Source organism: Nipponia nippon, unplaced genomic scaffold, assembly GCF_047370975.1.
Source record: "Nipponia nippon isolate SJK-2023a ecotype South Korea unplaced genomic scaffold, ASM4737097v1 scaffold_9, whole genome shotgun sequence".
Lineage (NCBI taxonomy): Eukaryota > Metazoa > Chordata > Aves > Pelecaniformes > Threskiornithidae > Nipponia > Nipponia nippon.
In genome coordinates, this window is record NW_028262413.1 from 37,504,962 (window position 1) to 37,530,450 (window position 25,489).

Sequence of the window (25,489 nt, forward strand, 5' to 3'; positions counted from 1 at the left end):
TAGTGCAATGGTAGATGAAAACATGGAATTGAGGATCCCACTTTGAAGAATGAGACTTTGCAGTAAGAGGGTTGGAGGTGACAGATGTGCTTTTTTATACGTGTGTACCTGGCCTGGCAAGAAGCTTCTGGTTTTGCATAGATGGTCCTATCACAGGTCAGCACCATCTCTGATGGTGGTAACTAAATGAGCTAAGTTTGGCAACTACTGATCAAAATCACAGGAGTGCATGTGTTCAGAAACTGGCTATCTGCAAAATCCATAAAACTGAAAGAGGTCAGAAAGCCCAAAATTTACTAGGTAGTAGAAATCTGTATCTGGAAAACCAGAAGCCAGGTTTTCATTATTGCAAGAAATACTGCACCGCTTTCTTAAGAGAATAAATGATACAGCATGTACCTTGAGCTGAATTGACACATAGCTTGGGAGTACTGGCCGGCATTATGCCAGACCTGGTCTAAAGAAAGGTGCAAAACTCCTTTTGGCATTTTCATAGCAACTCGTGGAGGAACAGAAGGAAGACAGAGACTCCACTGAATGTCCTTCTCCTCATGTGTCCTGTTCAATCAACCCAAAATCTCTTCTGCTTGCTGGTTGGAAAATGTGCTGAAAGTTAATCTTGTGTCTCAAATATAGTTGGACAAATACAAGAGGCACAACTGCACATTTTTGTCTGCAGCCAAGTATTTTGCACTTGTGATGAAAAATGAGCAATTAATGTACAGATGAAAATTCCCAATAGCCAACATAGGAGTACAGTTAAGAGCATATTCAGGGTTTGGTGTGCTTGCATAGACCAAGACACCTGGTTGTGGTGGTTAAGACAGAGGATGACAGCTCTGAAGACTGATTACTTTTGTCCAGGCTCTAAGTTTCTCCAGATCTTACAGGACAGTAAAAACAAGTTCAGCGTTCTTGGCTAATTTATGATTTAGCATTAGAGACTTCTTATATCTAGCTAAATCCAGATTCTCTGTTGCACTGAATTTATGCTTAGCCTCGCAGAACTGCCTTGTATAAGGCAGAGCTAGTCTGAATATAAATTAGAACAGTCTAGGCATGTGAGCCCTCAGAAGTATAAAACGTGCTCTGGCCACTTCTTTCCAGCTCCTAATGCATCCTGTGCTGGTGTCAAATGGTATCTGTGCAGGATCCAGTAATGCTGGCTGTGTATCAGCTGGGAGCTCCCCCATGGCAGGGGAATTCTTAGCTGACCAGAAATAGGGGCTTTCCAGATCCTTTCTACTGAAAGCAAACCAGGACCTTGCATTTTTAGGGCTCTGGATATTTATGTGTTTGTTTATTTTTAAGGAAGAAATATCGCTTTACCTCTCCCCTCCATCTTTTTTTTTTCAAATGCTTAAGAGTTGCAAAAGTTGTAAATGGTAGTATTTATAAGTAATAATATTTGGTCATGATGGTAATTTTATGAGAAAAGATTGACTTTTTGCCCCTCATTAGTCTGATGGACTTTGCAAAATCTTAATACGATGGTCTGTACCAGCAGGACATAGAAACTTTTGGCTTTGGAATTAGATTTGGCTGAATTGTAGGGCTTCTCTAGCCAAAGTTATGAAAAATTGACCTTTTACTGAATGGAACATTTATCTGTTTTGTTTCTGTGAAACTATTTTTATGAGAATATTTGAGTTATATGCTCTTTTTCCTGATAAATGTAAGTTTAAAATAGTAGCTGTAGAATAGAAGTTGTTGAAATTTCGAGCTTTTATGAGATAACACTTCCAGTGTGCAGTTTGGGCCTATGAGATTAAGAGCCAAAAAAAACCAAAGTGAAAAATATTGTAAAAGCATGGCTAGAATTTCATGGTGGCTTACTTTAAAAATAGCACTTTTTTGACGTTGAAAACAAAATCAGAAAAAAAATATGCTCTCACTAATTATTGTGTGTAGCAGTCTGCAATAGGGCATTGTTTCAGTGTGCATACAATATTTTTTTTAAAAACCCATCACACACATACACAATAGTTTAGGGAAAATACCAGTCCAAGACAATTCAGCCAGATGTGCAGTGCTAACCAGTTGCAGCAGTGCAACAGCATTCAAATAACAAGATGGAAAATTTAGAATGCGATCTTTACAAAGAATCCATTTTTCTCCTCCAAACAGGATACCAGTCTAAGACTGTGTTGGCATCACTCAAAGAACAGCAATGCTGAGTATTAGCTTTTGATTTTAAAGTGATTTTTATTTTACTGTTACAAAATCAATCTTTTGTACAACTTTTCATCAGGAGAAGATATTTTTTGTAAAGGAAATAGAATAATGCTCTAAATTGTCCCAGCTTTGTGCTTCATGGTAGGAATTAATGAGTACAGAAAATCACTTAGTACTTTTGAATAACTACATTTACTTGAAAGATGTGATGATAGTGTTGCTGTCCAAACGTTAAATCTTGTGATACTAAGTTCTGTTCAGCCACCCTAACATTTTTGCTGTTGCTCAAGGCTGGGTAGCTGTGCACATACTTATTGGGAAAAATAGATCAAAAGCAAATAGGGTTTATTTAATTTAATGTGAAATGTTGAGCATAGGAAGTTGAATTATATTTGGCTCTATCTAGACTGAGAAAAATCTAAGTCAGACCGAATGATAAATAAAGGACCTAAATCTAATCTGTAATGGTACAGTGTCCATTGGCTTCAGTTTTCTCAAACAATGGCTCAGATGAATTTGAGTGTGGGGTTTTCAAAACATCCAATGTTGTTCTGTATTTAAACAGTTATAACACCTGGTAACGTCATTGATTTCAGTGGGAGAATAGATAGGCCAAGTGGAATCCTTTCTACGCTGTTTCTGAAGCCTGTGTATAATAAGGAAAGGGCTTTAACTGAATACTTTACCACTTCCTAATAATTTTTCTGATGTGCAATAGGGCTTTAATATCTAGCTATCTGGCAAAAAAATCTGTGAGTATTCATATTGATGGTATGACTTTGAAATTAATAACATGTGCTGACAATACCGGTGAGGATTATTTTATAATATTGCTGCATCAAAAATGTTTGATAAATGCACGCTCAGGTTATTTATATGAGAAACTCAAATTGCTTACACAAAACATGGTACATAGATATTGTATTTTAAAGTACTGTTAATACTGAGAAATGTTAAAGTTCCTTTCTCGCTGTGGAATTAAAAACCAGGGTCCTTTAACTTGTTAAGTTTGACTATGTGTGTTTGTAATCAAGGGGAAACAGAGTACTTTGGAGCAGTGGTAATCAAAGGCTGTAATCTCTCATCAACCAAATTGATAACCTTCTATTTGAGCATGTTAGAGGGCAGACAAAGTCAAGCTGAGATTGCTGTGCTTATGAGGACATCCAGATACTATCTGACAAATATTTCCCCATTTTGGAAAAAAGTAAGCATAATTACCTTGCAAAACATATATGAAGTGCAGCTAATTGGGATTTTGTATGCAAACTGGAAGCAGATGGTAACTTTCAGCAATCTATTCCTAGTCAAGACCAGATATTAAAAATAAAGACATTCCTGGTGGTAAAAATAACCTCAACATTTGGGCATCATTTTATACCTTAATGAATGAAACATAGTACCTTGTATTTCAGAAGTTATTTTCATACATACATACATATGTATAAAACATGCACAGATTGAAAAAAAAATCAACACCTAACTAGACTTTAAATATGCCTTAAGAGATGGAGAATGTTTTCTTCTTACTGTAAAATACTCATCTTTATCTATAAATGTTTCTTCATTTTCAGTCATGTGTGCTGTGAACCAAACCCTGTAGAATTTCATAGAAAATCTACACTAAATTTGCCATAAAATGACCAACATTAGTTGTTGTAAGGGGACGCAGCTGACTGAGTCTGACTTTTCAGATTAAACTGGCCAAAATGTTAATGAGCGTGCATTGGGGAACCATTACTGTATTGCTGTAGAGAGAGTAAATGTACGCACAGGACTTTTGGCTCAATATTTAAATACTCCAGTTACATAAATTTGCATGCTGAAGAGACTTTTGGAGCACTGAAAGTGACAGTCTAAAAGTAACTCATATTAACTAATGTATTTTCTTCATGGAGCTTCCCTTCACTAACAATAAAATTTAAAAGCGGAAGAAAATTGTTTTCTTATTTTAAAGATGAGCTATCACTACTCCTGCATTGTTATATGTAGAAAATTTAGCATCTTTAACTTTGGCCGAAATTAACTTATATAAAGCCACTGAGGCAGATGTAATTTAATACTATCATTTTATAGAGAAGGTTGCTTTATTTTGGCTGCTGTCATTCTGGATTTGTATATATCAAGTTTCTGGGTAATGTAGGGTAAGCTGTTCCAAAAAAATACTAAGCAACACTAATTCTGTTTTACTAACAAATATTTGCCTGTCTCCTACTCACTAATTGTCTTACTCTTTTAAGGGGTTTAATCTTACACAAGTTTACTTCTTTAAAGGTCTGTGAGATTGAAAGGGATTGATCACTGGTATGGAACATATTGACAGTGACAGTTATATAGGGACAAATTCTGTCACAGTTTACATACTGTCCAGACCCGTTGCATGAGTGAAAATCAGAGCAGTTGGCCCTTGGCCTGTTTGTGAGCAAGGGGACTATTAAAGGTGGAACTCCCTTATCTGTTCTCACTCAGATAGTTCTTTAGGTTTCTATTTTTAGGAAATTTTTTATAAGTAAGTGATCATCTGTTTACTTTCATTATTCCTCGGATACCTAAATACCTTTGTACGTTTAGGCCTTCATGTTCATTATCAATAACATCAAACTGAGAGAAACTAAAAGAAATGGTGGGTCAACAGAAAATCAAATGAGCTGTCGTGGGTCATTCATAATTTATCATGCTGCTGAAGTATCAGGGTATATGTGGCCAAATCTAATACAATGTTGGATTGTGCCTGGCAACAGAAAAATATTCTTTTATCAGTTCTTCAACATTTTTGAAAGACCAAAAATACTCAGTTGAAAATCAAAACCTGAATTTTAGGTGTTTCATATTGGAAAGTAAACAAGCAGAGAAAAATACATACTAGTGAAAGGTATCATTTTACTGAAAACCCACTTTTTCCATTAAAAATCCAAAACAAGGTAACATGATGCAGACCTATTGATGAGTTCTTATTACAAGAAATCTCTCCATCTAGAGTAACTACACATAAGGCAACCAATAATAAAAAATAACAACCCTTCTTTGTCAGACTAAATTATATCTTCACTAATATGATTTCCCAGATTAGACTTTCTGCATGCTGGATAGGAAATCTTGCGGCTCAAAGATAAAACAGTTTTAAGTGGTAGTAATTTCTTTCTTTGTAACCCAAGATTGACTTGCTCCTTATCAGGGAGAACCTTAAATTGTTTCAAACAAAAAGCAGAGGTAGTTAGTAGAGCCCTTAGATCAAAGGCTAGCCTAGGTCTGCACATGGGGGCCAGTTGCCTGGTAGACAAACTGGTAAGCACTGCCTCCTGCAATAGGATACCTTCCACGCAGACTTTAGAATTAAGCTTCTGAAAAGGAACAGCCTGAAAAAAAATACATTTTGTGCTCCAGCTAAAGTTGTCTAAAACCTAAGAGTTCAGTTTTTAAATCCCTGACAGACAGCAACTTCCTTAAATAGATTATTACTTCACATAAGTTTCTTAATGCTTAATTGCTTATTAGGCAAGTGAGTGAGTTGTATGCACTGAGATTCTACTTCTAATGATGTTGCTTTGTATTGTTTCAATTATGGATATTCTCATTTAATATGTTGTATCTTTTTTTGCTGAATAAACAACAAAAATGTTAATATATCACGTAACTCACCGATACTAAGCATCTCCCATGGAAGCACAGCCAACCTGGTGTGTGTGCTTGCCAACAGATATAAAAGCACTGTTTGTATGTATCATATTGGGTCTGGCATTCAAAAGCTGCAATATTTAGTGTTTCTTGATAGATCACCAGGGAGACTTCACGGTTTAACTCACCTACCAGCTACTACTACTGTCATGTTATGCTCATCCCTCTCCCGTGTTCAGAGGCTGAACAGACCAATTGTACGAGATAGCTCAGGGTATTGCTCGACTAACTTCAGATATTTCAGTTTCCATCCCAGCTTCCCTGCTTGCTATCACTCATCTTTACAGACCTCACTACAGTCAGCAAAAGGGAACAGTTTGCTTCAGCCATGCCACTGCAAAGCAGGTATAAAGGGACTTTGCACAGGAGTGGCTGACACGTGGTCTCATAATCTCTCCCATTGACTGTGGTGTCAGGATGGTAACCTCAGTGGAAGAGGTGGAATAGTAGTGCCGAACTGGTTGAGGTTGCATTGCCATATGTCTGTGTCAACACTAATTAACACACATTTTATGTGGCTCATTTGCCACATAAAAATAGCAAAAGGTACAGAGACATTTTCTCTAAGGTAGTCTAAGAAAAGCTGTAAGTCTGCCCCTCTCCTTTCTCACCAAACAAGATAGTTAAACTGGGAAAGAGTCAGGGAACAGCCACACGGATGATCAAAGGTGCAGAATGACCTCCATAAAAGTAAGCTAGGACTCTTTGGAAAAAGGCATTTGAAGGAGGAAGTGATAGAGGTCCATAAAATGATTAATGTAATTGATAGAGTGGATAGGAATCAATTGTTCATTGCCCCTCACATTATAATAATAAAGGAGATAGTTCCTCACCTGACAAGTTGTAGAAGTCCTTGTTACTGGATGTTCTACATGTTAAAATTTTGAATGAGTTAAAAGGGAGTCTGGACAAGTTCATATATAAGAAATACATTGTTGGTAACTAAGCGTGGAGAATTCACATTCAGCTCAGGAAGCTCTTTATAAAAAAATAATGTTCTGGGGAAATATCATCTATACTTGGCCTTTGGTCCGTACTAAGAGCCCACTTTCAGGTACAAGATACAGAACTAGAAGTAGCATTGTTTTGACCAACAAAGGCGGCTTTTATGTTAATATATTCTATATTTTTATTCCGACCCAAGTCTTTTAATGAATTTTAGCTAGCTGACAGCCCCTTACTTACTCATGGGCATTATATGCATTTCCCTTCTAGGTTTGGTTTTGGTTGTTTTTTTTTTTTGGGGGGGGGGAAGGCGTGAGATCAAAGGAAACATTTCCTGATGTTTGAGCTTTACTTTTTTAATTACTACATTAAATATATCACTTTGCTTGTTTAATAGCGTAGATGACAGCTTAGGACTTACTGTCCGCATGCTAGGCATTATTCACAAATGATGACCTGGCCTAGCCAGTCCTGTTGGAACAGCTTCCTGGAACAGTAATCCAGAAATTCAGAGGGCAGTAGCATATATGGATCACAGAACAGTTAGGGTAAGGAAATTTTTGATTCACCTGATTAAGTCATTTTTTTTCTAGAGTCATAATGCTACTGTTCAGACCCATTTTTACTTTGATTTTAGTATCCTTTTGTTCCATTTTTCATTACCATCACCTTAAAAAGGTTTTAAACCCACCCTGCAAAGGTTTCCCTGAGACCATTTTCTTTAGAGAAATAAGCCACAATACTGGAAATAGGGAGGGTTTTGAATTCTCATTTCAGCTTTGTGACCGATTCACATGACTTTGAACAAATCACGTAAATATCTGTGCTGTCTCTAAATTGAAGATAACAGCAGCCTTATAGGAATGCTTTTAAAGTAAAGTATGTAAAATTCAATGAAGACTTAAATGATGATTTATTAGTGTTTTTGAAATAATGCTTTAGGGATGGAAAAACCATGTTAATGAGTCTTGGGTGTGTAGAACTTGTTCTGTTTTGTGGTTGTCTCGAAGTGATCTCTTGTACGGATTGGAATACGTGGGATGGAAGTGTAGTCTATGTGCAGATGGGGTTTATTCTTTCTGCATATTTCTCATGGTGCTTCATGAGGAACAAATGTCTGCTTTCACCCAGCCCTTCAAGAACACCTGTCTAGGACTCATGTGGAACTCAATAGGGGCAACATTGTTTATTTTATATGCATAACAGTTGTATTTAGAGCCCTACCAAGGAGTGGCCGGCCCCCTCTGACCTACCTGCCTGGGGTGCGGTCCCCCTAAATGTGGCTGTAAGAATTCTCACAGTTACACCTCTGCAGGAACCACAGCGCAGCCAGGAGGAAGAAGGTGATGCATGCCTAGGTGTTGTTCAGGCATACATTTGAAATGTTGCCAAACTGTGCAGTGACATCTGGGATCTGAGAAACTGTGTATTTTTACAGGTGAGACGTACACTACAGAGAGATATAAATAACAGATGATTCAAACAGTTCCTGCCCTGAAGAGCTTCTGAGTGTTGCAAGTTGCATGGAAACAAGGCATTGCTCTGAGACAGGCAAAAGTTATTTGCTTTTATTACATGGTTCTAGCAAATTTTTACCTTAGAGATATTTTCTCTGGAAGCCTAAAGTCCGAGAACTTGTGTAGCAAAATGTGGTTTTTTTCAGTTTCTAATAATGAAGTCACACATATTTATAGCGTTACCATCTTAGAATCTCAAGTAGCAATTACTAATTACAAAGAGGGGGAAGGTACTCCTCATTTTATTGAGGAAATGGAGCCATGATGAATTAAAGGGACTTTCCCTGAATCACAAGAAACTTAATGTGGAGCTAGAAATTGAGCCCAGACCTTCTGATGTTTGGTTTAATGCTTCAGTCATATGACCATGCTTTTCCAAGTATGAAATATGTACACAAGGCTCTCCAGTTTAGTCTTCACATTAGTTTCCAATGCTACAATTTAGCTCCTCTGAACTTTGCCCTTTCACTCATTTTAGCAAAAAGGCAAACATTTGCCCATTTGTCTCAATAGTAAGTAGAAACTGCTTTCTATACAGATGACGATGTCCTCTCCATTCACATGCTTCTCATCCTAGTATTAGAAGGCCAGCCTGTGTCAGCAAGGGCCCGTTTAAATTAGAAACCAAATAATGTTTCAGGGATGCCTTGGGCTGTCTTGTGGAGAGGGTTCTTCTCAACCCTTGCCAGTTACTACTTGGTGGTCCTGCCAATCCTTGCTGAGTTTCAAAACAAAAATTGCTCAAGCTCGAACAGCGCTGTTAGCCCAGCATACGCAGCTGGACAGCTGGTGAGCTGGGACGAAGCAAGGCCCAATGCTTAACCAGGCACAATTCACCAGACCATGTAAAGGGACAGGGGAGTGGCACTGTCCTAATTGTTAACATTCCTCCTCTGCAAGACTTCTCCTGATATTTATTTAATAAGCCCAGACTCATAAAGTCTAAACGATTTAAGCAATCAAGTGGTAGCTGATGTGTATATGGAGATGACATGCAGCCAGACTACGTGAAGTGTGAAATGCTTAATTTCTGGCTTTGCAAAGCTTTATCTAGTAATTACAGATGAAATAGTACCTCAGGCAGCTGTGCCCAAGAGTGGAACACACATTGCAAGTACCTCAGGAGCTGTACTTCAGGCCAGGTTTGCACAGCCACAGCTCCTGTTTAAGTGTGTGTGATCAATGTGCTGGCATGGTCTTTTCAGACAGTGTGAAGAAGTTTCTGTTGCTGCCAGTGAGTAATATTCATGAACTCCAGTCTGATGTCTCCTGCCAATGGCTACAAAAACCAGGGATGTGCTATTGCTCTGTTCTCAGAGGGGCGAAAGGCAGGTTCAGCAGAACTGGCTGAAACACGCCAGCATTTCCACATCCCAGCAACAGATGTTTGTAAACAGGCGTGCCTTCACGTGTAGAAAGGAGTGAGCATCAAGAGACTGCTGTGTGTGGAGGTTTGTTCTTTCTTTTCTGTGAAGCTGTTGCTGAGTATTTTAGCATTAAATGGGAAAAAAAAGCATCATTACATTCATTAGCATTTCATGCAGGGACGCATGGTGACTGGATTTTAAAATTTCATTGATGGGATGAAGAGGTCTAAGGTTCAAACTGGACATGGTACAAGGGCGAAAAATGAATTTTGATGAACCTGATCTTCAGCAAAAGTCAGGCACTGGAAGATGGGTTTTGTTAAAAAGAAAGAACACCAAAATGTGTGATGTTCCTGTACTTTCTCAACAAAAATAAACGAAGCATTATCTCTATTTCAGCTCATCTTTAAAATGCACAAAGGAAAGGCAGTGCAGAAGAAGAGAGTATTTTTGCTGATTGTACTTTCTGTGTTCTCTCATTAATGGTCTTTTTCTTGCGAGTGGTCATTTACCATGTTTGATTCAAAGAGATCCAGTCTGCATAGTTTTAAAGTAACTAACTTTGTTAATGTTCTTTTGATAACTTCTGCTTATCGGCCTCAGGCTTATTGGCCATAACTGCATTGTGAGCTGTGTAAATTGGTTGTTAGTGCATTTGCAAACAGTTCAGTGTGATTACATTGATCTAAGCACCAATTTTACAACTTTGTCTGTGGTGCCATTACAGAAATTGAGTGAGCGAGCAAGCAGGCAGGCACCCTGCACATACCTCTCTCTTCGGATGGTGATTTACTGCCTCTATCTGCTGCTTTTACAGCTGTCTGCTGGCTAATGTCCCTGCCTTGCTGGTGAGCTTGTTTCAGTCCTGTGATGCTACATCCTTAGTGTGGAATCTGACTTTGCCACCAGACTGAAAAATGGACTGTGGCTTTTCTAAAGTTCTTTTCCCATCTTCCCTGTGATTACCTTGTGCTTAGAAAAACAAACTGGTAGGGGTATGGGGACACGGATGCTTTCGTTTTGACCTACTTCCTTTTGACTAGTCTATGTTCTTTGACCATTCTCCAAGGCTTCTCTTGTGTTTTGTTTTGACTTGGCCTAATGGCTGAAAGCTTTACTGTAAATTATTATTTTTGACAGTTACGATAGTGATATTCCACCCTCCCATAGTATCCTCTGACCTGCGGCTATCAGAATGCACAAAGATATGCCTAAAATGTCACAAAGGAATGCAAATCACATATAGTTACAAATTAGTTCAGATAAACAATGTAAGCAGAGTACAGTATCTCAAGGAGAAATGGCAAGCACCACTGATTAGAGTATTTACAGTGAGAAGGGGTTTCTGAGTTAGGTTCAATACATGATTTCTGATTATGGAGTCAGTGCATTACAATAGTATAAAGTAACAACTTGCCATTTTTCTGTAAGATACCAAGATGCGTATATAGGTGGATTCAACTAAGAAATCAACAAAATATTGGCTACTGGGATGGAGGAGTGTGAGGTATATGAGGAAGGTGGGAGGAGGACAACTACAGGAGTTAAGCGTCTAAACAAGGACACCCTGAAAAGCATCTGGGTATGATGGGTCCAGTGGAGGCTGAATAGTTGATTCTGTTCTGCCTCAGAACAAAAGTAAAAAGGGGCCATGTGGCATCCTGGTTAATACCAGCTTACGCTACTTGGTGTGTGAGAGACAATGGTTTCAGAGCTCTATCATTATCTCCTTTGTTTTCTCACTAGTTCATATGTAAGCAGTACAAAAGTAGCATAGAATCATAGAATAGTTTGGGTTGGAAGGGACCTTTAAAGGTCATCTAGTCCAACCTCCCTGCAATGAGCAGGGACATCTTCAACTAGATCAGGTTGCTCAGAGCCCCGTCCAACCTGACCTTGAATGTTTCCAGGGATGGGGCATCTACTGCCTCTCTGGGCAACTTGTGCCAATGCCTCACCCTCATCGTAAAAAATGTCTTCCTTATATCTAGTCTGAATATCATCTTTAACCTTGGCTGAAGGTGAAAACATGTTATTGTTTTTTTCAGGTGGAACTTGCAGAAATTTGTACAAAGAGTGAACATTATATTGGCACAGAAGGTGGAGGAATGGACCAGTCGATCTCTTTTCTGGCAGAAGAAGGAACTGTATGTGGGTCTTTGTAATCTAAACTAACAATGTAATATTAATTTATGTAAATGAAAAATATCTTATATGTATCTAGCGGAAATACAAGAAACTGGAATACCTTAGTAAGCAGTATAAACACCATTGGTATGGAAACGAAGCAGGAATTATATGTATAAAATTGTGCATAATGAACTATGACAAGTTTGAAGGAATAAGATGATGAAAGTGAGAAATGGCAAGAAGGAGGAAAGAAAAGATGTGGGGAAAGATGTACTCTGAAGAGCGCCAGGTTCCACACTATTTGGCTAATTCATCGCTGAACTTAGAATGTTTCCCATATAATGAAATCTGAATGGTCGGTATGCCTTGTATTCAGTGCAAATGGGATAATTATTACAAAAATGCTTTCTTGAAACTTCTTATAACCAAACAGTTCTAGGAAGTTTTGCCAGGTCAAGTTACAAAGACAATGGAGACTTCTTTTCCCCAGTTTTGCTAATTCCAGACAATTCTGTGGGTGGATTCTGATGTAGAAGGCATTTAGCTGTCTTAAACGTGGTGACAGAAGGTAGACTAGCAATGATATGCAAGACCTGCCAAGTTATGCAGGAGTGCTTGCAGTGAAATTTACAGTGGAGTTCATTTACTGTCCCAGAAGGTGCACAGGACTGCAAACGTTCAAACCTAAAACCTGTCAGAATACTTTTGTTGAAATTAATGTAGCGTTTTATGACAACCTTTACTTTGCTTGTAATTATGATATTATATCTCTACAGCTTTTGTTCCTTAATGCCATATCTTGGGTAAGCTATTTCCTAGAATTACATCAAACATTTAATTCCATCATGAGATACATGTATTTTCAATTTCACATCACCTGTACCTACTCTACACTTTTCTTTCACACTTATCCTATTAGTAGTAAAGACACAGATACATGAATGCTGAAGAAAGCAGCATATTTTCCTGGCATACACACTGATGATCATAAGTGGAAGCTTTTCTGACATATAGAGATGATGATCAAAAAAGCGAAGAAAATGTTAGAAAAGATTAGAAAAGAAACTGCGAACAAAGCAGAAAATATCCTTGCTCTGGTGTACTTGCAGCTGAATGCAGTTCTGGCCTCCCATCTCAAAAGAAAAAAAACCTAGAATGAGAAAAGTACAGTAAAGGACACTGAGGTTGATCAAAGCTATTTTTTTATACAGGCATTGACTGAATAATTTAAAACTTTTCAGCTTGGAAAACAAGCGCGATCTTTTGAAGCTCTGTAAAACCCCTGAATGGGTAAGAGAAGGTAAATTGAGAATTCAGTGTTTTTCATAACCGAAGAACTAATAGAAACACAATGACATTAGCAAGCAGCTTGTTAAAAACAAACAAGGAAGTTTGGGGTTTTTTTCCAAAACACTCATTGTTAAATTGAGAAATACCGTACATTGTGGAAGGCAAAAGTTTAAAAAGGGTTCAAAAAAGACCTTCTTGGATACACTGATAGAGTATTAGCCTAGTTGTAGCTATTAAACATAATACTCTGATGTGTCTTCCAGTGTAAGTATAAACGCTGTAATCTTTGCTTATGGGAAGCTGGAAAAATATACCCGGAAAAAAGATTTCTTTGTATATGTCCTATTTTTATATTCCCTCTAAATATCCATTTATGGCTACTGTCAGAAACAGGACACTGGACCAGCTTAGTGGTACATTCTGATCTAATGTAGCAGTTCTTAAAGGGTATATTAAATGTAAGCAAGCTTGTCTGTCTTGATAGTAATTTTGTGACGTGGTCCAGAATCTCAATGGCAGGGAGTAACACACATGCTGTACATAATGTACAAGCAGATTTGTCATTGTTTATTTAGCACTCTAGCTGCTCAAGGAACTCTCTGGGGGTGAACAATGCCAAAACCAGTAAGACATCCCTGCTTGCAGAGTTACAGTCTATTCTAAGAAGCCAAAGCAGGGCACATGATTTACAACTTATCCCAATGAAAAACCAGATGTGAATTTAATCTCTTGATTACATTACATCCTGAATTATTTAATTAATGGATGCCTCGCTTATTCTGTGAAAAGGTCACAAAATGTTGGGAACATCTTACACAGCCTGTGTAAGGCATCTGCGAGCAAGACAGTCTCTTATGTCAGAAGGAAGGAGACAGTAACTACATATTTATATATAGTTTTATTTCATTTCTCTGTTTGGTTGTCCATATGCAACATGATCACTGTTTCCAGTCAGTCCTAAAATTTTGGTTCTATTCTGTACCTTAGTAAACTAATCTTGATTTAGTGCAAAACCAGAAAACTAAGGGGGAGATGGACATTGGTGAAGGGGAAGGGAGTGTAAAGCCCCTTGTTTTGAGTGGCATGCACATTAGCTTTGGCCAGGCCTGGTACTCTTCTGTAGATCAAAGAAAAACTGTTGTCTTAAACAGGCAAGAAAAATAGGTTGGGTGGAGTTCTGTGAAATGCTGAAAAAACCCAAAGACTTAATGGAAACGTTTTAAAATCCAGCTACAAGGGAAAGGTCTGAAATGTATGTGTAACTTGGCCAATGAGGTTAAACCTCTTTTCTCGCTGTTTCATGTCAGTTTTCTTTCCTTAACTGTCCCTGGATTTTCAAGAGAAAAAGCATGCAAATTTGCATTTGATTTATGGAACTAAGTGCACTGTTAGCTAGTAGTAAATTAAAACTAACCATTCATTTTTCTTTCAATAGGCCAAGTTGATAGAGTTCAGTCCTCTGAGGGCAACTGATGTTAGACTTCCAAGTGGAGCAGTGTTTGTTATTGCTAACAGTTGTGTTGAAATGAACAAAGCAGCAACTTCTCATTACAATATTAGGGTAATGGAGTGTCGTCTGGCTACAAAGGTAACGTATGGCTTATGTCAAACTCTAATGAAACCTTCATCTAAATATGTGCTGCTTTTCCACTTCTGACCAATTGTGTCTTTAACACCTGGCTAGGTGCTACTTTAAGGAGCATTTTTCTTTCCAGAACGAGACACCTCCATCTCTGCAGAAACAGAACTCCTGCCGAGTTTAATGGAAGTGCAAGGACTGTGCCCTTATATAGAAGATTACGTGATTTAGTTCTATTAGATTTATTTTGTATTATATTTCAATGGAGGATATAAGTCTATTTTTCAGCAAAAAATATTCTCGGTTAATAAGATAGAGTGTTTCTAATTAAAGCTGAATAATGACAAATAATGGAAAGCAACCAGTGTGGTCACATGGTTATATGTATATATGGCAATAGATGTGTATTTTCTAGGATTTAGAGGACATCAAAGCTACTAGTTGGAGGCCTGGAAGTAATAATTGGAAATGCTGAATAGCAGCATGTATGTCAGTGTGAAGTTTAAAAACAGGCTTGAATCAAAACCCAACATTTAGGTTGTGCTGCCAGATTACAGCTTGCAATTATCTCTAAAATGTATGGCATTTGAACATGGGGAGAAAAAAAAAAATCTCTAAGTTCCACTTTAATTCTGGATTTTGTAGACCATACATTTAGGAATATGTAGATGTAGGGTTTGATTTGAGTTTGTTATAGGAATACAGTGGATTTTTCTTTGATTAGGTTAAGTGAGGAGTAAGCATAAAGATTCACTGCAGTTACACCCAACCTAGTGTGCTGTGTGAAAGAACAGAATTTGGGCCACAAAGTGTAGATGAAAGTTTTAAAAACTGCAGTGTGGAACTCCTTGCCACAAAACATTTGGCCAAAATCTGAGAAATACTCAAAAGTAGTTTGAGCATGTGTTGGCATCATAATTCTACGAAAAATTACCATAGTTAACAATTTAAAAAAAAAAAAAAAAAAGAGTTGAAGAGATGATCAGATACTGACAAAATGTAATATAAAATACTGTGTTGAGATATTTTTCGAGGAGGGAAGCTGAACTTCAGATTAGTTTCTAAATGGGCTTTAAACTCAAGTGTAAAGAACATAGCTGCATTTTAGGAGTATATAAGATATGGTAAAAATAAGAGCACCAATGACCACACTTAAAGCTCTTGTCACTGAAGTTAATAAAAAGATTCTTATGCCATTAAGAAAATCAAGATAAGGATCTCTCTGTATGTTGGTCCTGGTATAACTGATAAGCGTCTAATTTAGGATAGCTAATCGACTAAGTGTATTTTAGGAAGAGCTTCTTTTGGAAATTTTTTTGCATAAGAAACAGAGCCTTCACAGATGATCTATTCTAAAAGGCAAACTACAACAATGAGTGCATTAAGTTGTAAGACCTTTTGAAGTATTGTTCCATATACCAGATTTTGTGATTTGAATCAGTTTTCTAAACTGCTTTAAATTATTGGTCCTGTGCAGTACATTGAAAAGGTGGTAAGGAAAGATGATTTTTTTTTTTACATTCCTGTTAGCTATGATGCAATCTCTAAAAAGGTCCCTTTAGCAGATGCTTGATTTTAAGGAGACTAGCAACGCACACCTGTCTATTTTTAAACATATGCTACCCAGATGGAAGGTTGCACACACTATAAAAAATACGTTGAGTCAGGAAAGGACTGTCTTTAGGAACAGGTCACAGTGGGGTGAAGGAGGGCAGGTATGTAAGTGGAAGCAGGGAAGTCTTTTAAGCACCATTAAGCTAATGGAACTATGAAATAACATGCTGGGCCTCACAATAATGCTTTAAAAGAAATTCTCATTGGTAAGTGCCTTAGGATAGGCTTTTTTCCCCCTTTCTGCTTTAGGTCATTCCAGAATTTCATACTGTTTCCAGAAAGCTCCATGTAAGTAAAGATACCAACACAACATATCCCTGCTGGCATTAGTGTAGAATATTTTAATGTCAGTCTGTCCTACAGGAAGCGAGCTCTTGGTCATCCTCACAAAATTAACGTTCTCAGGTTCTGTTCCTTTCCCTTCCCTTCTGGACAGTCATTCTTTTGCTCGTGTTTTTTTTTTTTCTTTCTCTATTCTTGTTGTAGCCTCTGAGTGCTTTTCTGTACTCCATTAAACAGTACGTTTAAAGATGCTTGTGTTCTGCAGAACACTTGCAATTACAAAGGAAATTAACTTGTACTTTATACTTAAGAAAAGTCGCACAGTAGGTGCTGCGGGATGAATATGAGCATTAGTGAATGCTGTGATCTCCGCTGCTTCAGCATGTGTGGTTCACTTCACTGTCAGCTACAGAGTGGTGCCAAGAATGTCTGCGACTGGAATGCCGTATAGTTAATCAACTAATGTTTGTTAAATGTGGAAAGATGCTCAGATGACATTATAGAAACGTAAAGTGTAAGAAAGTGATGTTGCTATATAAGGGCTAAGTATTCCTATACTTACTCTTAGTCAGACTTTCTTTTATTTATATTTGTCCCATCATTTACTAAGTAAGTTTTCCTCAGTTACTTGCAGTTCTTAGTGTGCCTGTGTTGAACAATAAAAGCACAATAAAGCCTACAGATGCTATATCCTGGCAGTTAAAAGCCAGCTGGATGATGTCCACATCTTTAATCCATCCAGTCAGAAATCATCAAGAAAATATCCAACTGTGGGATCAGCATCGGGATTACTTTTGTACATTTAATAGATGGGATTTTTTCCCATTTCTGTTCTGTGTCCATTACAATTTGAGCTGCTGCAGCTAGGTTATTTTCAAAAAACATTTCTGTTTGTCCATAACATTTTTCGCAGTGCTGTTAGAATTGAAATTTTGCTATAAGCAGTATAGACCTTTCCAGCAAAGCCCTACCCACTGGCCTGACAGGGTCAGTTTCTATTTGGAATATTTGACCTGTAAAATCCCAGCATAGTTAGCTCATCTAAAATACAGCATCTCCCTTGAAGTAGAGAAATGGGAAAAGATGTGACAATCCGCTACATATTTCTACAGGGGATTATTTATTAAAAAGGGAAGTAGAAAAATTTTGGTGGCCTTATAGAGCATTATTTTTTGTAAATTCTTAGTTCTGTTTAACTTCTAGTAATAAAGTCTAGGGGATGCTGAATATTAGGATTAAAGTATGAGGGAAAAAATTTCCATTCATTTAGCACCTTGAAGCAGATTTAAGAACGTCACAAGCATGCACCAACGTAAGAGATACTGAGTATTTAAGTAAAACAAATGAAGTAATAATTGTTATTCTAACTTATCGATAAGTAAGCTAAAATACAATTACATAAGGGCTGTGGAGTTCTAAGTACTCAGAGCCTTTGAAAAGCAGGCCAGAAGTGACTTAACCAGTCTTTTACAAGAAAATTTTCTCACCCTGTTTTTTGCATTAGCCACTGGACAATGCTGCTTCTTTCTCTACTGCTGAACATACAACACTGTTTTAGATGGCGACAGAGTCATATGATTTGGATTTTGATTGGATTTTGTTTGTTCTGCTCTACTAAGCCTCACATAAATCTTAGCAAGTCACTAGATGGCACCAAAAGTAGTTAATTTTTATATACTGTAATAAAGCAAAATCGGAAAAGCATTGTTGGAGGAGAGCAGGAAGGTGAGAATTTACAGCAGATACTTGGACAGCAGTTCTTCTGCTTAAATTTCATGCTGTATCTTTGCACAAAGGAAAGTAAATACTTTTCAGACATGTATGTAAATCCCATGACTTTTTTAACCCAGGAGATTAAATGGCTTTGCTGAATTGAGACATAAATGATTTCAAACCAATCTCACTCAAAACCAGTGTTTACTGAAAAGAATAACAAAACACACTTGGTGAAATGTTGGCCCTGTTGATGAGAGCTTTTAACGCTGATTTGAATAGGAAAAGGATTTCATTCCGTGGTCTTGCTGCACTGGTTTAAACTCTCTGCAAACATACAGCCTGATCTGACACACTTGGAAGCTTTAATCTCAACTTAAATGGTGCAGAACTGGAGGTGTGTCATGTGCTTATGAACACAGTAAAACGACATTGGCCCATACCTGCTAATAGGTGTCTTACTCTGTAGTCAGCTGTTGAAATTAAAGGTGGTATGTTGGTAGGATCCCACAATGATCACTTGATATTCTGTAATTAATAACATTAAAAATATTCCACCTATGAGGAAAGCCGCTTTACTCAACTGTTTTCATTAGGCACATGAGAACATCAACACATGTAGCAGCCTTCCAGGGAAAAGCCTCTTTGACATATTTCCTTTTAGGATTCTGATGGTTGAAGTAACTTCTGTCAGTTGCCAAAACATCACAAAGATACACAAAGCATGACGTCATTGTGTGGAGTGGGAAAACCAGATCTATCTATAACTAATTAGCATCCTAGCAATCATGTAGGAACAGAGCAGATTCTGACCAACACATCATAACCTTCCTATAAGGCTCAAAACTTCCTTTAAAGTGGATGTTAAAAGAACATACTTAAAATTTACTTTAAACTCTAGAGATTGAGAAAGGTTACGGTTAATTCTCCCACACAAATCTTATGCCTACTTTCATATTTTTAAGGCTATTATGAGAAAAGGTTTTAATGACAACCTTAAATGTTCACCAGAAAATTCCAGGAGCATATTGGAAAGGTCAAACAGTTTTAAATGTTAGAGCAAATTCTGACAGTACAGGAACAGACTTCTTCGGGACTTTTAGTGTTACAATATCGTAGCATTTGTATAAGCAATTGTCTGAATGTGGTTGTAAAAGGTTAATAAGTGCTTAAAATAACAACATCCATGGAAAAGGATAAATCACTGATTTGATATCACACAAATAATGCCAGTAGGGCTTTCACAGACAATACCTGATTTGGGGGAAGAATATCTATCATTCACAGACCTTTTGTAAATAAATATAATGATTATCTGCCATGTACTCATAGAAAGTAGCTTCTGATGGTTCCCAGTTAAGAAGTGAAAAGAGCAAATGGGTCTTTTAAAGGTGCTTATGGACAATGGAATAGTTTTAAACAGGAAGGCACAATATTTTCTGTTTTATTTTTTGAATTTTAGCTTCTCTCAAAGTCAAAAGGCTTGGACTGGAAACAAACGTTGAGACTCCATGATGTGCAAACCAAGCTAGGAGTTAGCTTAGAGGAAATGCTGACCATTGTCGAGGAGGTATTACATCCTGAGCCTTACAGCACAGAGGAAATTTGTAAATGCCTGGGAATTAGCCTGCAGGAGCTCCGCTCTCAGATCCTTAGTCAAAACACTCAAGATGGTAAGCATATATGAAATGGTGTTTTTTCATGTACAATGTTTGTATTATATAAAAGTTTATGTATTAATAAGTAGTGCAAGTGGGAGTCTTGCCAGAATACTTCCTCACAATCTTCGGTAGCAAGTGGGAGAGTTAATATCATGATTTTAATTCTAACTTTTAACTTAAAATAGAGCAAAACTTTGATTTTGATTGAACTGTTTCTAAAATGGTAGAAATAGCAAATCACTTACTATTTTAGATTAACCTGTGCTGTTTTAGAGCAATCTCTAAATAACCCATGTTTTATTCTAGGGAAAAGTCTAAACCAGGCTTCCTTTTTTGGCAATGGCTCTTACAAATCCCAAACATTTTGGATGGTTAGAGCATCGCTAAAATGAATCCTGTTTGCTCTCCCTTAGCTGGTGTTAAAGACTAGCATAGATGAAGCTTGTGTTTCTGTTTTTACCTTGATAAATACATGATCACTTCATAAAGCATGCACTGGGCAGCAAGTCATCTAGGTCTCTCCTGAGAAAGAAGTTCCTGTCACTATCAATATTTATTTTTCTTTTAGGAAAATGTTGGTGGAGGTGAACAATTGACTATTTGAAGTATTTCCTATGTATTATTGCTTATGATTATACCATGTAGTCATGAGCATTGGCACACATGGAATGGATCCTGGATGCATATAGTAGGGTTGCTAATAATACTGAATAATAAAGCATTTGTGAAATAATTAATTTGCATTCATAAGAGGTTTCCAATTGAGATCAAAATCTTTCTTTAAAAACTTAAAATAATCCTTACTTCCTTGTTTCCATTCTGTGGCCTTAACACTTCCACTCTTTCGCAGGTGAATTGTATCCTTGCCAGTCCTTCCCAAGACTGCTTTCCGGGACGTATATATTTGATGTATATAAATCAGTAACATATCTATGTATACTGATGCTTATATTTAAATAACAATTGTAAACTTAATATATTGACCAAGGACCAAGTCCTGAATCTAGAACCTGTTTTGCACCCCAGTGGTATCAGAGAGTATGAAACTATCTGATTGTCTAATTACACCGCCAGAGGGTACCAGCATGGAATATGATATCTTAATCCAGCTCTTTATCTCTATACAAAGAGTTATGATAACTCTGTGCTATGTCTACAGGAGAAATACACTGAACCACGTACCTGCACTCTGCAACATTTTCATGGGAAACTACAAGGTTGTAAATCTTTTACACCGTTCCCTTACTCTCCCCTTCACGAAGTAATACAAGACTATCAACTTACAGATGTTTATGCTCCTTATACCTGGTTTATAAAACAAAATTCTACAGTTCTGTAGAACTGAATTGTTTATACAGGTTATTTTGATTTTTTTTCAAAAACCAAAGTCTGGATAAAAAATTTACACATGAAAGCTATAGAAGAAACTCAAAGGAAATTTTATACTGTGGCTCTGAATAGCGTTTGCAGATGTTTGCTGAACAGAATGTCTTAAACTCGCATGACCATGATTTCATTTGATAAGGCCAATTAAAATAGGTTATGCTGAAAGCTTCTTTGCATGTACAATATAAAATTAAATAACAGATTTCTGTAAAACTATATGCAAAGAAGAAACAAGACAGACACAGAAAGAAGGAATCTAAATCCACTGTTTGTTTTTGTTACACACTAAACAAATTACATTTTATGTTGGCTTTGGAAAACCAGAGGCTGCTTGACAAAAATATTGTTCTTATTTCCCCTCTACTTTCCCACTATAGTTTAATGACAATGCCTGGCTTCTTCATGTGAGAGAAAACATACCAACAAATAAGTAATCTCTGCAGAGAATTTCAGAACTTTTTTGTTCAACATGAAGAAGGAACCGTAACATTTAGGGTATCTTTCTTTCTTTGTACACATTTTATCAACTTTTCTGATAAAATATTATAATGGTAAGGGTAAATTATTTGCACGAGAATTACTGTTTAGGCTATTTACTGGATTCTGAGTTTTCTCTGTGGCTGAATAGAAGTTGTCAGTAGTTTCCATTTTCTGTATTACTCAAAGCCCAGTGATAGTTAAAAATAATGTTTTGTACTGGCATTGCATCTCATGTTTAAGGATCTGAAAGTGCTATGTAAATATTATTTTAGTCTTAAGTCTAGCTTCCTGTTCTCTACTCCTCCAGTGATGGTACCGTATACTTACATAAAATTTTATAAGTGTACAAGGCTGATCAGATAAAAACTCCACATCCCAAAGAAAAATGGTACGGACAGGCTTTGGGCGAGTCCCAGGCCAGGTCTGGAAGCACACAGCAACTTTGCATCCCTTTTATAGGCAGGTACTCAAGGATTTCTGCAGTTCCCCCATGTACAGACCCCAGGTTTGGAGAGGTACAGGTGGTGCATAAAGCCTCTCTAAACTTATTGCTGTTGTTCCTTGGCCAACTCAAAATCCTGAGTTTAAATCCCCCTTGCAAATGTTTACACATGGATTGCACTTGTGGCTTCTGAACATCTCTAGAAAAAATAATATTTATTACTTTCTAAGGTGCACTATGCCATAATTTTGGCTTAGACTTGAGTGCTTCACAGAACATTTAGTGTGGTGACTGTGGGACATTAAGTACTTATAAGCTTCACCACAAAAGGATATTCTCCTGTAAAACAGTGTATTCCTTTAACCATGAAACTGTTTTTTCCTTCTTAAATGAGGTATTTTTAAACCCATTTTTCCCTTTCATGTATAAAATTGTAATCTAATTTTGACATTTAAACCTGGGAATGAAATCACCATGGGAGGAGCAGGCACTCATTTGCTGTGTGGATTTGGCTGTTTAACTGCCCTGCTATTTGTCCCCTGGAAAGAGAATTCTAAATCTGTGCTGTAGCGTCAGTGAGTGGTGCTTGAATGGCCTTTCATTCCCACTGCCAAGTAATTTGTATTAATGGTGATCTCAGTGCAAGAACAGATTCAACTTTATTTGCGCAGACAGGCGTACGCGAAGGCAGACTCTCAGATGTTCTGTCAGGCTGCTCTGGGATATACGAAGCTTTGTTGTGTGCATTAGTAGAGTGCCCTTGTCTTACAAGAACAGGAGTTACCTCCAAACTGGTAGACCTAAGAGCGCTTCCCAGCTTGAGGGTCCCGGTGTCTACTCCAGCCTCAGCCTGACCCACGTCATAGAGAAATGTGGGAACGTACCATCCCCTTCACAAAAACATGGTTTACTTGGGATGAGCCCCCGCGAGGTGGCCGCTCCGGGCAGATCCCATACAGCTACCTGGAGGATGCAGGCCTTTGGGGTGTGCCACAGGTTAGGCACAGGCACTGACTGGTCTAGGTTAGTTGCAAAAGCCTTGTTAAAGCTAGCATTCCTCTGGAGGAGAAATCACTTTAAACCAGTAGTTACCATAATCTCGAAGCAGGTGTCTGCTAAATGGGTCACTGAATCCAGCAGTGACCTGTCCCCTGCTATATTTTCAGAAAGCCAGATTGCAAACAGTTACTTGAGCAGTCTCAGTAGAATAACTGTTCCCAACTTTGAGTAGGGGGTTCACAATCTGGCTCAAATTAAAGCCATCTGGCAGCATTTTCTTATTTACATTATGAGCCAGAAACCTTCACCCTCATCATGTTCAATCAGCAGGATGCCTAACAGAGAAGGGTACTATTCCACGTGAGTAATGGTGGTAGAAACTGTCCCCTACATGATTTTTGCACCGGTGAGTTTTTCCTGTTGTAAATTTCTAACAGTCCCATCAGCCATGTGTAGCTCATTAATCTACAGTGAAACATATCTTAAGAAGCTGCCAAAGCAACTAGAAAAAAATATATAGCCTAAAGAGGTTGGTCTTTAGCTAAAGGTCAGATAGAATTGTACAGGAAGCCTCTGAAGAAAGGAATCTGCTGAAGTTGAAGTTGTAGCAAATAATATGAGTTGCTGAGAAGCCACAATGTTTAATTATAAAGAAAAAAGAAATCCCTGTAAATGGAGTGGACCGGTTTGCACAATTTTTGTAAAGCTAAAATTAAAAATATGACCATACAGTTGAAAACCCACAGTAAACTTCTCTGTTATATTTAATTAACCCACAGTTGTTTGCAACTAATAGCCCAGGATTTTTCTTTGTTTTTAAGAGATTTTATATGGATTTTGGACAACCTTTGTCCAAAAAAATGTTAGTCTGCTGTGTCTTAACAACTTGGGAGGTTCCTGCTGCAGTGCGAGCTATTAGTGCACTGGAAAACGTCACCATTTCTTTCAAGGGCATTTAGTGGTTTGTAAGTCAATTGAATCTACCTGTTAATGGATGACGTTACAGAAATGCTCAGCAGAGGAGCAAAGCTAGGGTGCAAAGCATCCACAAAGGGTCAGCAAGAGCTGCTGACATTCTCTGAAAAATAGATAAGGACTGGTAATACAAAGCAGTTAACAGTGGAGGAGATTCCTTGTAGAAGATTCACTGTGTCCTCTTTGAAACTTCAGAAGCACAGTTAGTGAGGCTCTGGCCTGGAAGGTGGAATAGCTGCTCCAATAGCAGACTGCATACAGGTGAGGTGTGTTAAAAACTTAGCAACAAAATGTCACTAAGAGCAGACCTGGGTATAGGATTCCTTGTCCTCCTTAAAGCTTTCTTTGGTCTTGTTTTAACTTTTCAGGTTTACTTTAATTTCTTCTGATCTGTATCTGCTTTAATCCATAAAACGTATCACTCACCCTCGCTTGAGTCCACAAGAAACTTTTTCTGTGTGCAGCTGATACCATACAAAATAAATCACAGTCTCCACAGTATCTTTTCAGAAAGGGACAAAAGAGACCCTGAGATTCTGATTGTGCGAGCGTGCCTAGGTCTAAAATCAAACAGCTCCTTCCTGCCTGGCAGTGAGCTACGCAGAACGTGGCAGAGAGGAAACGCGTAGTGATTTTCAGAGAACAGCTTTTGAGAGCATGATTCTGGTCAGAGACTGGATCCTCCGCCGATAACAAATCTCCCTCAGTCCGAATGGCACTATGTCATTTTAAACAAGCGGAGCACCTGAACTGGGTATTGCACAGATCCCCTTATGAAAGAAACATTACTTTAGACATGCCTTATATCAGCATGGCAGCCAGCTAGTTTCATTGCACCAGAGGTTTTAGGTTCCTCTCGAGTCACTAGAGAAATGGGTACTGCAGGGCAATCCGGGTCTCGGGTGAGACAAACTGTTCCCTGACCTGCCCTTTTCACTGACAAAAGATGGAGCTGAGGGTACCTGTATCCCTAATTGGGAAATAAATTTAAGTGGGAGAAACCAGGCCTTTATAGTTTACTGGATTAGGAGAGTATATTTACATTTTCAGTCAGATTAAATCTATTATACTGTATGGAAATTAGGTACTTAAGGATCCAAATGCTTTTAAGAATCTGGCATTAGTTCCCCAAACCCTGCTTTTTTGCTCTCCTTTGAGCACCACAGAGGGCGAGACCTTATAACCTAGTCCTATGCAACACTGGAAGGTTAACTTTGAGGGCTTCATTTTTTCCTCTTTCAGAGCACTCCAGCCCTAGC

At 37.9% G+C, this 25,489-nt stretch overlaps 1 protein-coding gene across 2 annotated transcripts in view; it reads left to right on the top strand.

Moving 5' to 3' along the window:
* The window catches only part of GALK2 (galactokinase 2), a 50,503-nt gene that overhangs the window by 14,541 nt on the left and 10,473 nt on the right, over positions 1 to 25,489 (top strand). For both annotated transcript variants that reach the window (XM_087744732.1, XM_087744731.1), the window contains 3 exons: positions 11,728 to 11,826; positions 14,535 to 14,687; positions 19,750 to 19,960. In XM_087744732.1, the coding sequence (XP_087600858.1) occupies positions 11,728 to 11,826; positions 14,535 to 14,687; positions 19,750 to 19,960 (463 nt within the window). The remainder of the gene's footprint in view (positions 1 to 11,727; positions 11,827 to 14,534; positions 14,688 to 19,749; positions 19,961 to 25,489) is intronic.